This window comes from Aspergillus pseudonomiae (assembly GCF_009193645.1).
Source record: "Aspergillus pseudonomiae strain CBS 119388 unplaced genomic scaffold BDV37scaffold_56, whole genome shotgun sequence".
NCBI classification, from domain to species: Eukaryota; Fungi; Ascomycota; class Eurotiomycetes; order Eurotiales; family Aspergillaceae; genus Aspergillus; species Aspergillus pseudonomiae.
The window spans coordinates 66,159-81,100 of NW_022476048.1; the positions used below are offsets into that span (position 1 = coordinate 66,159).

General features: G+C 49.3%; 7 protein-coding genes across 7 annotated transcripts in view; 4 read left to right on the forward strand and 3 right to left on the reverse strand.

The window, feature by feature from the left end:
• Positions 1-97: 97 nt before the first annotated feature.
• BDV37DRAFT_295689 (uncharacterized protein) lies at positions 98-2,899 on the reverse strand (the record flags this gene model as incomplete). Its single annotated transcript, XM_032089948.1, has 6 exons — positions 98-553; positions 613-671; positions 724-818; positions 1,211-1,839; positions 1,902-2,339; positions 2,873-2,899. The coding sequence occupies 6 exons, from the start codon at positions 2,897-2,899 to the stop codon at positions 98-100; spliced, it is 1,704 nt and encodes a 567-aa protein (XP_031939318.1).
• A 381-nt stretch (positions 2,900-3,280) lies between these two features.
• BDV37DRAFT_166760 (MIND complex subunit MTW1) lies at positions 3,281-4,701 on the forward strand. Its single transcript, XM_032079258.1, has 3 exons — positions 3,281-3,540; positions 3,640-3,966; positions 4,027-4,701. The coding sequence occupies exons 1-3, from the start codon at positions 3,487-3,489 to the stop codon at positions 4,654-4,656; spliced, it is 1,011 nt and encodes a 336-aa protein (XP_031939319.1). The 5' UTR covers positions 3,281-3,486; the 3' UTR covers positions 4,657-4,701.
• On the reverse strand, positions 4,428-6,029 carry BDV37DRAFT_166764 (dihydroorotase). Its single transcript, XM_032079259.1, has 4 exons — positions 5,948-6,029; positions 5,813-5,892; positions 5,287-5,738; positions 4,428-5,229 (listed from the first exon to the last, which is right to left on the reverse strand). Exons 1-4 carry the CDS (start codon positions 6,000-6,002, stop codon positions 4,746-4,748), a joined length of 1,071 nt encoding a protein of 356 aa, XP_031939320.1. The 5' UTR covers positions 6,003-6,029; the 3' UTR covers positions 4,428-4,745.
• A 1,576-nt stretch (positions 6,030-7,605) lies between these two features.
• BDV37DRAFT_285126 (putative MFS monocarboxylate transporter) lies at positions 7,606-8,960 on the forward strand (the record flags this gene model as incomplete). Its single annotated transcript, XM_032087651.1, has 2 exons — positions 7,606-8,125; positions 8,185-8,960. 2 exons carry the CDS (start codon positions 7,606-7,608, stop codon positions 8,958-8,960), a joined length of 1,296 nt encoding a protein of 431 aa, XP_031939321.1.
• Positions 8,961-9,375: 415 nt separating this feature from the next.
• BDV37DRAFT_285127 (uncharacterized protein) lies at positions 9,376-10,727 on the reverse strand (the record flags this gene model as incomplete). Its single annotated transcript, XM_032087652.1, has 4 exons — positions 9,376-9,888; positions 9,949-10,314; positions 10,384-10,488; positions 10,548-10,727. The coding sequence occupies 4 exons, from the start codon at positions 10,725-10,727 to the stop codon at positions 9,376-9,378; spliced, it is 1,164 nt and encodes a 387-aa protein (XP_031939322.1).
• Positions 10,728-11,589: 862 nt separating this feature from the next.
• Positions 11,590-13,419, forward strand: BDV37DRAFT_295693 (amino acid transporter; the record flags this gene model as incomplete). Its single annotated transcript, XM_032089949.1, has 6 exons — positions 11,590-11,691; positions 11,752-11,936; positions 11,993-12,072; positions 12,137-12,141; positions 12,206-12,575; positions 12,630-13,419. The coding sequence occupies 6 exons, from the start codon at positions 11,590-11,592 to the stop codon at positions 13,415-13,417; spliced, it is 1,530 nt and encodes a 509-aa protein (XP_031939323.1).
• A 929-nt stretch (positions 13,420-14,348) lies between these two features.
• The window catches only part of BDV37DRAFT_253474 (uncharacterized protein), a 1,210-nt gene continuing 616 nt past the window's right edge, over positions 14,349-14,942 (forward strand). The window contains exon 1 of the mRNA XM_032082538.1: positions 14,349-14,883. Within this exon, the coding sequence (XP_031939324.1) occupies positions 14,560-14,883 (324 nt within the window). The 5' untranslated portion in view covers positions 14,349-14,559. The remainder of the gene's footprint in view (positions 14,884-14,942) is intronic.

Here is a 14,942-nt window from a genome sequence, read left to right on the forward strand (position 1 = left end):
TGGGACTGCATATGGAGTAAGAATAAACTGGATCTGTGGTCCATGTTCATGCATCCAACAACCTTGAAACACCAGGAAGATAATAAAGAAAGAAAGATCACTCATCTTCATCCTCCGGCCGTACAACAGTAAAATCCAGACCCGACTCTTCCAAAACCCTTCTCGAAAGCTCCCACTTAACACCAAACAGCCCCGAGTTAAACCGACACGACCAAAGCTCCCCAATTCCCGACTCGTCAGCACGAAGCTCATGAATCTGCCTCACCATATCCGCGACAGCGAGCTCAGTATTCTGGATAATGACCTCAGGCGGACTGACCCTCTTCCCGAAATTGCGCGAAGTGAACAGGCAGATGATCCAGTGTTTCTTGCCCTTGCCCCTGTAGTCTGTTTCCTGAGGCGGAATGATGAGAGCTGTGCCCTCCGGTAACCGGATATTTCTGTTTCTGGTGGACGATTGTGGATTGTTTGGCTGGTCTGAAGCTACTATGTACTCCGGACTGAATTTGTATTTCTGGCAGTGCGAGTGGTAGATGTTGTATGCAGCCGGATACTGTGTGTGTTAGTGGCTGATTGATGAGTAGGACAGGTTAGAGGTGGGTGATATAGTACTTTCTGTTTGAAGGCTTTTGCAATCCCACCGCCCCAGGACCCGATACAGTTACATGCGTCTGAGATAGTCATGTTAGCTGTAAGGACACCTTGATTTCCTAGGTCACGTACGGATCAAGGCTGCTCCGTCTGGCGCGTCGAAGAGGTCGCCTTGAATTTCTTTTATGCTGCTGCTGGTTACTTTCGAAGCCATGGTGAGGGTATCTCTGTATTTCCTTCACTATCAGCTTGCTGTGTTGAGACTTTCAAGTGTAGAGATGCATTCAAAGATCGAGATGAATAGCAAGTGAGTCATAAGAGGAAGTTGCATTGGGCGGCTCGTGTTTTGTGGAGGACTACGGAGTGGTATTTCCGAAAGAGCGGATGATGTTGAAAACAATAGGGCAATTGCCTCATAGCATGTTAAAAGATAGCCTGAACTGATATCGGTGTACAGAATTAACTACAGCTTGTACCTGCCAGTACCAATGGGTTCTCCATAATTCTGAGCCAGCCGGGCCAATTATAAGAAAAAACAACGCATTCACTTCGCTATGCCATACAACAAAAGACATGAAAACTAATGCAGAAGAGATGGGAGAAAAAGGCCCACCATTACCGCTTGTCATCTACTCCTCCAGTAGGGTTCTGCACGCGACGGGAAAGGAAGTGTCGCAGACTCTTGGATCCTCTACTGTTGCCTTGGCTTACCGCCTCTGCTTCTCGAGAGCCCTCGCTGTGCAAAGAATCATTTCCTCTCACTGATGTTGACATTCGAGCATCAGTTTCAGGATCCCATGAAGAGGTTGTTGCTTCAGAACGAGGCGCGCTGTGGGCGCTGTTCGATTTCAGCCTTCTACTCAAACCCCGTGAGATGTTTCGGAGGATACCCGGGTCATCGTCATCGCTGTGGCGTTCATGGCGTGCGATATCGCCCATGTAAGTCACACCATTTGTCGCAAAGTTCTCTTCGGGAACTGGAAGATAAAGAACTACACCGCGATACGGTTCAATCTGCAGAAGGTCCCTCAGGGCTGACTGGATCAGGGCGGTGCGACGAATATTGGTGATAGAGGCTATGAGGCATGGGAGTGTGTAGACCTTCAACAAATATGCTGGGTCCTTCAAGGCACCAAAGCGAATACATACATTCTGCTGTATGGTAACCATCATAGACGATTCGTGTCTCTGATAGATATGCGCTAAGCGAGACGAGATCACCGAAACAAGGGCTTCATCGTCTGTAACCTGAATATGCTATTAGTTTCTAGAGGTTTTCGAGCTCCAAATGGGATGTAGCACACACTTACCGTCTTGCTAAGCTTAAGCTCAGCCACAATGACTGATGTTTGACTCAATCGATCCCTGAGTGACAGCTCTTGCCCACGTGCGCTGAAAAACCCGTCGAAGTATTGACTTTTTGCTCGTCGCACTGGTTCCTCCTCAACGCTTTTGCCTATCACATCGGCAGACTTCGGGTCTGCAGGTGTGCCACGAGTCAGTTTTGGAAGCATTGAATCATCATCATCCGTCTCCTCAATGAACATGGAAGGCCTAGCGGGCGGCCTATCGAGCTTGTTTGGCTGTGTCATCGTCGTGTCGGAGACGGCTCTGACTGCCAACGCCTGAAATGACACCGGTGATTCAAGGGTGGGAACTGTTGGTGAAAGGCTCGCGGAAGATGTCGGCGAGGGGTCATGCCGTCGTCTCAGGAGAGATAAGTCCAATTTCTGTTGTCCCGAGACCATCTTAAGTATGTATGAGATGTGTTAGTTAAAGATTAGGGCGACAGTTCTTTAGCTATAACTAAGTGCCCTATAGCTAGAGCGCCACAGGTGAGTTGTTGAAAGAAAAGAAAAAAGACAGATGAGGAAAGACAGACAATTGTAGGAGTCGTCGTGTATTTCCCTTCTCCTTCCCTAGCTCACATCGTGGAGAAGTCGAAACTCTTCACTGCAACAGGAAGGCACTACTCTCCATATGGGAGGAATGTACTTCCGCAGTGAACATAGTAGCTGCAGCCAAGTTAGTGATAATAGCACACTGTCTTTTAGTGGAGCTTTTGCTTTCGGTTGTCTGCAGTTCTTGGTGTAATTCTAGTTGGGATGGAATCACTGCCTGGAACATGCAAAGACAAGTGACAGATATCTTCGCTTCAAGCCTCATCTGATTCACATCTGTCACATGAAGTATGCCATGCTCAGAGTGAAACTCCTTATTGGTGTCTTTCTTCCATAAACCAAGGCCGGCTTCCAGTGCAACACAAGTACCAGCTTATGACACAATGCCCCCACAATATAAGATGCATCATGTCAACAAGATTCCTGAAGGCTAGTACTTCATAGTCTGACGAAGAGGTAGGCCTCGTTCTCACTGCCGCTGCCGGCGATTGTTGTATATTGTCAGACCAATTAGCATTTGGGTCATGATTCGTCTGGTCTGAATACATAGTCATGGATTAATTTCCCCATCTGCTTCATTTGGTAACATAGAATACCAATCAACCTGGCCTGGCTAGGGCAGTGGGGATGACTCGTGTATTTGGAACCGTAAACATAAAACGAGTGGAGAGAAGGGAGACGGAAATATAGTGGGAAAACTGGATTATATACAAGTATGTTTCCCGATCCTACGGCGTGTTAGTGGGTCCTAGAAAGTCTTGAAGTGCTCTCTTTGATCTTGGGCTCAGTCAATAGATTTAATTGAGGAATGATTGGATTGAAGGGACAAAACAATGTTGCGGTCTTGGCAAATTATCGTTCGCGTGAGGACCTTCAGAGAAACTCAACTATTGTTTGATTTCCCGTGCAACGCGACCCTCATGAAGAGGACTCCCCCACTACACTTTCCATTTGCTTAGACAAAGCATGATTCCAGTCTAAGGACCTCATAAAGATGGATGACGCGACAAAGTCTCTGCTCACAGAGCATTTCAGCTATACTCCGCTGGTCAGTATTTCTGGTAAACGCCTTGTCTCAGACATGCGCCTCCCTTACCCCTCATACCACTTTTTCTTGAGATAACCGAAGCTAATACTCTGGTCGCAGTCCCTTGTAGATGACGTGATCAACTCGATCAATAATCTGATCTATCAAGCTATCTCGAGTCTCGAAACCGGCTTGCTCTCCACCCCTCCCGAGCGGTTGGGCTTCTCACACGCGACCAACGGTTCGACCATCCCAGATACAGATGAGGATGGGAACGTTGTTTACCCTGAGGCGAGACTGGAGATAGAAGATGGACTGCACAAACTTGAAACCCTTCTTGAGGCGACCGTCGACAAGGCATTTGATAAGTTCGAGATTATTGTCCTGCGAAACTCGTTTCGAGTGGACGATGACTTGCTAGGGTGGATTCGACTAAAGCATTATGAGGTGCGCTATGTGTTTGGGTGACCATGGTCCTGTGTACAAACTGACAATGTATCGTTTTAGGGCCTGGATCTGAATCCGTCCTCCAACGCACCTACCCCGGACACGATTGTTGCTCTACGCAAAAAATTACAGGAAACCAAGAAATTGAACCGAGCTTTAAAACAAGAGACCGCTCGGAACGATGCGGTCATCTCCCAGCTGCGATCGATCTTATCCACCGTTAAAGGAGCCGATGGCGCGACAAGTGCTAAACAGGAGGGCAGCTCCGAGACGCCTGCACTTCCTACAAACAAAGACTTGGATCTATCGTTCTTAACGGAGAGCCCTGCGGCGAAGCAATTACGAGTTGGCGCTGCTGTTGGGTCGAATGCTAAACACACACCGCTTACCACGAATACGACTTTTATATTATCTCAACTGCCAGCCCTGCAAGCGCTACTGAAGCAGCTCCGGCCTAAGTTAGCTACTCTGCCTAAATCGGCGGACACCACTGAAGCAAATTCTAAACGCGACGAGAGAAGGGAATACATCGAGAGCAGAATCCGCCTGCATCTCGAACGAACTGGCCAGCTTGGGGTGGGCAGTGACGGCAATCCTGTTGTCGCCGGACGAAAGATCGATATTTCCGAAGCGCAGGCGCTCGAGGCGGTCACAGGAATGCTTACGCAAGGTGACAAAATGTCAGAATAAGAAGGACGATGGATGGAAAGGGATGGCATAGTCATGCGCCATTGGCTATCGTGATAGCAATCTATTTCTGGCATAAGGTCAATATGGGCTTAGGAAGACCAGGACACGCTCCATGTCTGCTGGTCCCGTCTGAATGGGACCACGTCCACTTTGTCCGACTGCAAAAGGTTTACGATCTTTTCGTCTTTCTTCTCGAGGGTAATGAACTCCTTCTGTTCCTCACCAATGCCATAGAATTGGCGGCCGAATTTGCTCATGAAGCCTTCAACCACCTCAGGGGTGATGTCTTCCTCCTTGAGGATGCCCTTTTCACATGCCTGCTCGAAGGAGTCCAACACGACCTGGGTTGTGTATGGCTGGGTAAAGACGCCCGCCGCGATTTTGTCTCCACCCCTCTTGGAGGCTGCCGGGTGAGGGGCACTATCGGAGCCGAAGAAGAATTTGGGGTTGCCAGATGCTGCTGTGCGCAGGAGAGCGTCACGATCCGCAGGTGTTTTAGCGACAGGCTTGCAGAAACAGAACGGGTCGCCAGCCCAGTTGTCGATGATGATGGAAAGATGATGGGCGGTAATGCTTTTGATCCCTGACCGTCAGCATGTATCCATTGCAAAGTGTAACCGGGGGACCAACGTTGCTGCCACGGTAGGGCCGCACTTCTTCACGGCCTCTACAGCAGCTGCTGTAGTGCAGTGCTCCAGAATAATGCGGAGCTTAGGGAAACGCTCGTGCAATTGCAACAAAGTGGGGAGGAAGCGCTCCTCCGCCGACAGAACGGTCACATCGCCAGTGGAAGGGACTTCTCCATGAAGATTCAGAATCATGTCCTGACGCTCCATCTCTGCAAAGACTGGGTAAAATTGGGTATAATCCACCACACCAGAGGACGAGTTGGTGGTAACGCCTGCTGGATAGCTCTTGACACCGGTGATACCGCGCTTCTTGGCGTCGATGATGGTTTCCGGGGTCACGGACTCGTGGAGGTACAGCGACATGAGGAAGTTCACATTGGGTTCAATGGCTTGCAGGCGCTTCTTGTAGTCGAGCGCGCGGTCGACGGTTGTCACTGGCGGCACCAGGTTGGGCTAAATTGTTGTTCCAGTCCCATGAGTATCGAATGTATTAGACCGAGGTCCATTGGAATCAATCAACTCCTTACCATGACGAAAACGGTGTTCACACCACCTTGTCTGATTGTAGGCGTAACCAGGTCCATCATGTCACCATCGCGAAGGTGTACTGCGCAGCGCTTCCCGGTCAATTATTGTCGTGGAGTACATTGGGGTAAACGCACCATGGAAGTCGGCCGACGCGGGGAGCTTCGCGCCCTGGAGCTTGGAGAGAGGCATGGCGAAAGTGTTGTTCTAGAAATGAAAATAGAATGCTTGGTCAGAAGAGTCAGCCAAGGGAAGAGGGGAGGAGGTCACGGACCAGTTCAATTACTTTGCAGTAGATTGTATGTTTCTTTTCCTTTTCCCCGCCATGATTTTTTTCCGATTTAAATCGCGGGGCAGCCTTTGCTTTGATTGGGTGGGGCTCATCAAGTTCCTACCGACCGACCGATAAATTTGAAAGTGTACAAGTATTTCTCTGTTGACTGAATCATCACCCCATGACATATCCGAGACTGCTCTTTGGCTGGTTTACTGAAGGTTTCCACCGATGGCAGGCACCGGTGGCTCCGCTTGTGCCCATAGCGTGGACACGATGGTGATTTTCGCACCTTGATGTATCAACTCTTGCCTGGCTTCCGGGAATGCCAAATCCCAACAGTCAAGCAATTCCACCAGATCCAAAGGAGCCTAGAATACTTGAGGGGACTGTTCTAGATTATCGGAGAGGTCTACGCTCCATCGGTCTAGGCCTTCACCGATATTGGATATGAAGTGGGCGCATTTTCTAACTTGGGTCGATTGACCAGAGCGTTCTGGTCTGGAAGCGTCTGGACAATGGATCCGGGCACAATACAAATGCTACATCTCTTAGCTAGCGCTTGGCACCGTCGAAGATGGGCCTCCCAATTGGCGCACAGGCGTCCAAATCTAGGATTGTCAGGGATCCAGTTCGTCAAAGGTAGCACTGCCAAGTGCTGCCCTTGGGCGGTGGCGTCACGAATGAAGTTGACAACTATTCCAAATCTTTCGGGAGGCTGATATGGGATAGTCTAAGTAAGCTAGAGCTGGTTGGCTGGTTATATGGGAACACAGCAGGGATAATATGGTGATTCCCTAGACGTAGAGCTGGATCACGGTGATCCTTAATGTGGAGTTATGACAGAGGGCAACAGGACTAGTGATAGAATCACACCCCGAAGGGCCGATACAAGAGGGCATTACGTGACAGTGAGCTGGCTCATCTGCTACGTCTTACTGAATAAACGAAGAGGTCAGCCGAGGTAGAACATTGACTCAAGCAGAGGTAAGAACGAGGCTTCCAATTGTCTTGTTGTGAGCTTTTTGGGCGATTCTGAGGTTCGTCGCGCCGCAGCCGCAGCTCACATCAGCCCTAAGTGTCGTTATTGGCTAGACAGCGTGGCATCAAAGAATCCCGGTATTAAGTCATCTCATATGACGGATTCCTTGGAAGTTGGAGGCTTCCTCTATAATAGGAAAAGTATCCCCGGCTCATTTGGAAACGACTCATGTCTTGGACTGGTCAGTCCAATCGTGTCGTCGCATTCAAACAATGCTGACGAGAGCGACGAAGCTAACAAAGTCGTAAAGACTTTGTGCCGAGGCTCTAAACTATGGCTTTTCGATAGTCTGTGATAGCTCCTGGTATTGCCTTTGTTACTAGGGTTGAGGTACCTTTGTCTATTGGACATCATGGTTTTAACCTCTTTCCCCACCAGCGTATACATACACTTCATTTCTGCTCGTCGCACCGGTCTTCCGATGGTTGAGTTCTCTACCTATGTGTGTGAGCCAGAACATCAATGGAAGGTGCGCAACTATGGTTGCCACCGATAAGCCTACCATAGCACCTCAAGAGACGGTTATATTACCCCCGGCGAGTTCGCCAGCTCCTTCTCCCCCAAATGGTGGTTTTGCAGCATGGGTGGGTGTGTTTGCTGGCTTTCTCTTGTTTTTCACCACCTGGGGCTTTTCGACGGCCTACGGCGCCTTCCAACACTTTTACCAGACGGATCTCTTAAGAGATAGTTCACCGTCACAGCTATCGTGGATTGGCACTGTTAATGCCTTCTTTCTGATTTCCACTGGTGTTATAGCTGGCCCACTGTTCGACCGGGGTTTCTTAATTCATCTTATGGTCGCCGGATGCTTCTTGACTACGCTTGGTCTTATGATGTTAAGCCTTTCTCAAAAATACTACCAAGTGCTCTTATCCCAGGGATTCTGCTGCGGAATCGGTAGCGGGCTCATCTATGTGCCTGCCCTGTCCCTAGTGTTAACCAGCTTCACGAGCCGCAAGGGTATTGCCCTCGGCCTGGTGACCTGTGGTGCCAGTATTGGTATTTATCGATAGCCTGATAGCTTACTGCAAGCCCTATTCATGACTAACAAACATCAGGCGGAGTTCTATTTCCCATTATCTTCATACGCTTGCAGCCTCAGATCGGCTTCCCCTGGACGGCGCGAGTAATGGGGTTCATCCAACTGGGCTGTTCATGGATCGCGGTTCCTCTGCTGATGGCGACCACTAAGCCGAAACGCAGTTCCCCACGCCAGCTAATCCATTGGGGTGCGTTCAAGGAGTGGAGCTTCAATGCCTGCGGGGTCGCTAATTTTCTCATGTTCATGGCCTATTTCGTACCGCTGTTTTATGTACCTTTCTTTGCCTCGCAGGTCCTCGAGACTTCGACAGAAATGAGCTTCTATCTCGTGTCAATCTTGAACGCCGGCTCTGCCGTGGGCCGCTTAGGGTCAGCGTTGTTGACGCAACGACTAGGCGCTGGCTTGATCCTGAGTGTCAGTGTGACCACATCGGCAGCGTTGATTTTGGGTTGGATTGGCGTCAAGACGCAGGCCTACTTCATCACGTTTTGTGTATTATTTGGCATCTCCTCCGGAGCTCTGATATCAGCAAATCCTTTGGTGATCGCGCACCCCGTTGTCTCACCCACTCCGGCGATGATTGGGACCCGTATGGGCATGCTGTGGTTTACAGCGAGTCTGGGGGTGCTGATTGGGGCGCCTATTGCGGGCGCCATTGAGGGCCATGGCGGAGGAAGTGGGTATCTTGGGCTGCAGGTATTCAGCGGTGTTGTCATGGCTGGCGGGGGGATCTTCTTGATGGTGCCTCTACTGGCCATCTGGCGGTATGATCGTCAGAAAGGTCTAGAATAGTGCATCCACTGAGGTCTAGGTCTTCCGGGTACTATTTCATTGTTCAAAATCAGATCAAGAAGAAGCATTTCAAAGATCATTTACGACGCATATTATCCTTCTACCATTACCATTTGTTCCGGATCAGAGATTGACAGATATCCCCGTTTATTGCAAATATAACATGACTTGAATCATGCAAGCCCAAAGATATACAGAAGTAGAAATCGCGCCGGAGAAACATAACGTATTCAACAGCTATTAGCAGAATCGACTTCCAACGCTATACTATACTCTACACTCCTTTCCCTAGAATCCAAAGGAATCCACACACCACACACTAGTCTCCTTCCTCCTCTCAAGCTACATAAATACACACAGAGAAACACAACATCAATACATTACATACTATCATCACAACTCAAAAACCAACCCCTCACCTCCTCACCTGCTCCTGCACCTCCACCGTAATATCCACCGTCCTAAGCACGCCCTCGCGAGTCGAAACCCGCGTCAAACGCCCCAAACTCTCCGTACTCTCACCCGCCCTCTCCCGATTCCTCCGCGAAGAAGTAATATCCGTAACCACCGACGGCGTCATATTACTCAAGCGCGCGGTATCCGTATAAAAGCTACATTTAGTCCTACGACTTGTATGATAGACACTTCGGTCGGGATGGCCGAGCTCCACTTCATCCGGCAGTCGAGTCGTAAGAAGACCGGAGTGGAAGCCAGCGAATATATGATAGAGGGTTGGCAGACAGGCGATGATGACGGTGACGCACATCATGGCTTGGGCGCAGATTGTTGGGTTGATGATTGTCCCTGTATATTTTCCATTAGATTTTTGGTTGATGGTACATAGAGGCCGGGGAACGGACATGTTGTATCTGGTGAGCCGAGGAACGGGGGCAGGAGGGCTAGATGGGCGATTGCGAGGCCGATGACCCTGTTTTTGGGTAGTTGCGTTAGTTCAATGTGCCAGATATGAGGCTATCGAAGGGGAGACGTGCTTGATCCGGGCTGAGAAGGAGCAGAGGATTTTCATTCTTCGGGCTGGTGTTATTTGCACGTTGCGCATCATGATGAAGGGGATTGCGAGTATGATTAGCTCGGTGAGGATGTGGAATGTCGAGATTGGGTAGAGCATTGGCCCAGTGCATCTTTCGGGCGTGTAGAGCCAGGGCTCTGGGAGGGGGCATTGGAAGGCGATTCCGAAGAACGCGAATGCTGTCCAGGCGCCTATGAGGCCGACGGTGATGGTGCAGCTTTGGCGGATGCCTTTGCTTGGGGTTAGGGTCCGGAGGAGGAGTGTGGTTGAGAGCTTTGAGAGTGACAGAATGACGATGTGGATGAGCTGGGCGGCGTAATAGAACTGAGAGTGTAAGTGATTTGGACATGGGGATAGTAGGGTTTGCTGTGAGAATGGCCGTGCTCGGCTTACTTTGCTGGATTGACGTATCTCGGCCGACGTGAGCGTCTGTATATGTCTTCCCAATCCATGTTGGATGGACTTTTGCATGAGCACCACCTGGACGATTGACAGTATCTTGATGGGGTATGTAGTCAGGATAAGTGTGTATTTGCATCACTCAGATGGGTACCAACTAGAGCCACCCAGATGGGAGTATTGACTGCTGGCCGCCGTTGCTTGAAGTATATCACTGATCCCAGTTTTGCGGCAATAAAGATGAACGTAACGATGAGAAGAGTAACAGAGACAAGAGTGATGAGTGGCCCACGGTTGTCATCTGAGAGGGCCTGGTAAGGGGCTTTTGCATTGGACATGGTCAACACAAGAGGGCACCATAGTCAAGACATATCGGCAGGAGAGGATTGAGAGAGAAGGCAGCATAGCCTCGAGTATGACTATAAGGTCTACGAGCTTTGAATTTGGATGCATCCCTGGAGAGTCGGATCATAATCCATGCTCCAACTGGATGAAGACTTCGCGACGTCCATCACGATCGTGCCCCAGGGGCTCCGAACTTGGCTCTGCCTGAAGCACGCCGTGTTCCGGCGGGATGCCGCAGGACCACGCAAGAGAAAAACTCTTAAACCAGACGAGGTACATAGTTTACCAGTCACAGAGCGCATTACGACCGGGATTGCTATCCTGAGACAACTAACGTAGTAATCGCCGGACTTGGCAGTGATGTGGTAGGGCTAACTATTTGTGAATCCTTGAGGGACAAAGAGACGGGGATCAGAAGCCCGGCTCCTGCTAGGGAAGCACTAAGGCTATTCCGCGCAGTTAGCCTTCCCCACTGCGGCAGAATCCCTCAATCATAATGGTGGATGTTATTTAGGGTGTGCGCAAGCATCAGCCCTTCGCATGCTGGCTTCCTGTAGAGTTACAACTCTCCCAGATCATACTGCAACAGCGTCGCAGATCTTTCTCGACAGCGACATGGATTCATCCAGGGGTATAACCGAGGCATATGAAATACCCGCATTAATTGATTTACTTGCAAGCACCATGTCTAGGAGAATGGGACCTTTCGATCCCATCATCCCATTATCCAGGCCAATGCTTCGTCCGACGCCCGACGCTTAAAAAGGGAACGTTACCTACTACCCCTTATTCTGAATATCACTCTTTGTTCTCGGGTCTTTCAGCTTGTATGCCAGATTCCCCTTAGGTAAGAAGATGTATGACGACGAAGTTGAGATGAAAAGTGGCAGTGCTATTCAATCAGCGCCAGCAGCTTATGATGGCGGCGATGAGTATCGCCAGGGACAGAAGTTAGAAGTATGTACTATTTGACTCAATGAATTGCATTTCGTATGCTGAGCCCTATTGTTTCAATAGAGATACTTGAATTTCTTCTCTTCCTTGGCGTTCTCTGCCACGTTAGTTGCTTCGTGGGAGACAACGGGTGCAGGTTTGCAGGCCGGTCTTTTCAATGGCGGCCCTGCAGTTATTGTCTATGGGCTTATCATCAGTGCAATCGGAAACTTGGCAATTGCTTGCTCTTTAGCTGAGCTGGCTACTGTGTACGAGATACCGAATACACTCTGGCAGAGGTGACATCGCTGACCATATCGACTAGACATCCCACAGCTGGCGCACAGTATCATTGGACATATATCCTCGCCCCGGGGTATCGTCGGTTCTTTAGCTTCTTCCAAGGTAGGCGGTTTGATCAGGATTCGCAACATTTATTTAATTAAATCACTAAATTGTCACTATCCAGGATGGGTCACGGTACGATCGACATTGTCTTCTCAAGGCTCATCGGGTACCATGCTAAGATTAAACATAGGTTTTCTCATGGGCCGCCCTTGTGTGCATTGCCCCGTTCATTATCGGTAACCAGATCGCAGGAATGGTTGTCCTGAGCCATCCTGAGTACGACCAACAAAGATGGCATGGCACCTTGCTTATGTGGGCAGTCCTTCTTATCCCAATCATCATCAATGTCTTTGCTCGTCGCCTCCTCCCTCTCGTCGAGGTCGCTGCTGGTATCATGCATTGTGTCTTCTTGCCTGTGACTATTGCTGTTTTCCTCATTCTAGCCCCTCGAAATCCTGACGCTTTTGTTTGGGACAACTTTATCAGTGGACTCAGTGGCTGGAAGGATCCAGGGGTAGTATTTTCTGTTGGACTCCTGGGTGTTATAGCGCCTTTTACCGGTACGTTTTGGTCTATGCGCAGCTCCAGACACTTTACTTCACTAATTACTTCAGGTGTTGACGGTGTCATTCACATGGCCGAAGAAGTCAAGAATGCGAAAACTGCCATCCCAAGATCCATGATTTGGGGTACACTTATCAATGCCGTCATGGCCTTTAGCTATGCTATCACCGTGCTTTACTGCATGGGAAATTACGAGGAGGCACTTACTAGCGTGACGGGCTATCCTGTCATCCAGATCGCCTATCAAGCCAGTGGTAACAACCTCGCCGCTACATACGTCCTCATGGCGCTGGGTATTCTCCCCGGCTGGGTTGCCCTCTTCAACAGTCTTGCCTCCGTCACTCGGTTGACCTGGGCCTTCGCTCGAGACAATGGTCTTCCTTTCTCCAACTTTTTTGTGAAAGTTGATCCTCGCCTTAAAATCCCCGTTCGGGCGCTTTTTCTCGTGGCAGCCTGTGTGGTGGTCCTTTCCTTTATCCAAATCGGATCCACTGCCGCGTTCAATGCGATCTTATCCTTGAGTACTGAGGGCATATTTATCTCCTACCTCATTCCTCTTGTATTCCTAGTATTCAAGCGTTTTACGGCACCTGGAGACATTCCACAGGGCGAATTCTCACTTGGCAAATGGGGTCTCCCGATAAATATAGTGGCCATTCTCTTCGCCACTTACTTTGCAATCTTCTTACCCTTTCCACCCGAGGTACCGGTAACTGCTGAGGGTATGAATTACGCTGGCCCCGTGCTTGGTTTTGTCATGGTATTTGCTTGTGTGGATTGGTTGGTTCGTGGGCGCCACAAATGGAACGGACCTACAATGAATTTCTGCAGAGAATGAAAGGTTCTAGACGGCTTATGTCGGGATCAATTCTTGTGATACTCGACTATCGCAACTGGGCGGAAGTATACGTAATGAGGTTGTCAATGGTGGCCCTTGTATAGGCTAGGTGATGCAAAGTGCATATCTCATATTCTCATTATAGACCAAAAGAATCTTTGTTCTTATCTATCCACTTTCTCTCTTATATTATTATCAACAGCTAGTTCTCAGTGTCAAAAAATGGCTCTACTTTGAACACTTACCGATGAGTTCTCGAGGAGCCAGATTCTCAAGTCTACGGCGCTTAAGCGTCCATATGAAGCTCGGTGTACTTCGTATACATTAAATGGCGGAGAAATGTCTAGGAGTCTTTATGTGAAACGTGACACGATGAAACAGTTCACTGCAACTTCAACCATGAAAACTGCTCTGTATAGACTCTACCTGAATATCCAAAGGATCGTGTTTTGACCTTTCATATTAGAACCCCTAGAGACCATGCCCCCCAGGTAATCTCGACCTCGGCGGGTCATACAGTCCAAGGCCAATGACTGTGCCTATCGACATATGTGTAGCCGACTATAACACACTACAAAACCAGGTGGCGTCTTTTTGAGCATATCATAGGGCAAGGATGGTCTAGTTGTGAGATTCATGCATCGTGAACGCCTGCCCAGAATAGCCGCTGATTGGTCTATCCGAGTGTATCTCTTCCCATTAAGCGCCCTGGTCAGTCTAGAGCGAGCGCATTGACCTATGTTTATTTTTCCATGGCTAAGGTGTGGTTGTGCAGAAATCTGCAGAAGCTAATTTGTGCATGAGCGGTTAATCCGAGTCCTTGACTGGTGTGATCTATATTAGGCCATCTCGGCATTTGTTGGACTGGGGATGAACCCACTGATGGATGGTCAAACCAAAGAACTGCGCTTACAAGTCGTAATATTTTAAACTCTCCCTGGTTCTCCAGGATTACGAACTCCTTCTTCATCTCTTATTTGGTCTCTTTTCCTAGCCGTTGTGCTCGTCGCTCGCTTTATAATTCTGAGTCCCTCCTTTCATAATCTTCTTCTGTTTTTATCTGTAGAGGTTGCAGGCAATTCTCGTCACCTAAGTAATCCGATTTGTGCAATACTATTCTACATCTTCAGAGTGTACTTGAGATGGATACCGGCTCCACCAGTTCAGTCTCCTACCATGTGTCCTGCGCCTCGGATGCAGACGAGTCGAAATATCTCACAAGGGTTCAATATCTCCGTTGGGTCCGACTCGCTCTGGGGATCATCATCTTTGGTGTCGCCGTCTCCATCATAGGGTGCGAGGCAGTGCCTTTCCAGCATTATCGAGAGACATCAGCATACGGCAAGGTCGGGCTATATCTCTGGCCGTTGAACTTCGACATCCGCCCGACCGTCGCATTGCTGTCCTGCGGCTGCATCCTTGCATTCCTGAATTTAGCATACACTGTCATTGCTCTGCTTCCTTCTGTGAGTACCTCTGTCTCAGCTAGTACCATTACAAGTTTATCGGCCCCCCCCCCCCCCCC

Excerpts from the sequence above, each read along its gene's own strand:
- BDV37DRAFT_166764 (XM_032079259.1), bottom strand. The coding sequence starts at position 6,002 with ATGCCTCTCTCCAAGCTCCAGGGCGCGAAGCTCCCCGCGTCGGCCGAC. Across the intron at positions 5,893-5,947 it reads CGCGTCGGCCGACTTCCATG|TACACCTTCGCGATGGTGAC; the intron begins GTGCGTTTACCC and ends AGCGCTGCGCAG. Across the intron at positions 5,739-5,812 it reads TGAACACCGTTTTCGTCATG|CCCAACCTGGTGCCGCCAGT; the intron begins GTAAGGAGTTGA and ends ACAACAATTTAG.
- BDV37DRAFT_166760 (XM_032079258.1), top strand. The coding sequence starts at position 3,487 with ATGGATGACGCGACAAAGTCTCTGCTCACAGAGCATTTCAGCTATACT. Across the intron at positions 3,541-3,639 it reads ATTTCAGCTATACTCCGCTG|TCCCTTGTAGATGACGTGAT; the intron begins GTCAGTATTTCT and ends CTCTGGTCGCAG. Across the intron at positions 3,967-4,026 it reads TTCGACTAAAGCATTATGAG|GGCCTGGATCTGAATCCGTC; the intron begins GTGCGCTATGTG and ends GTATCGTTTTAG.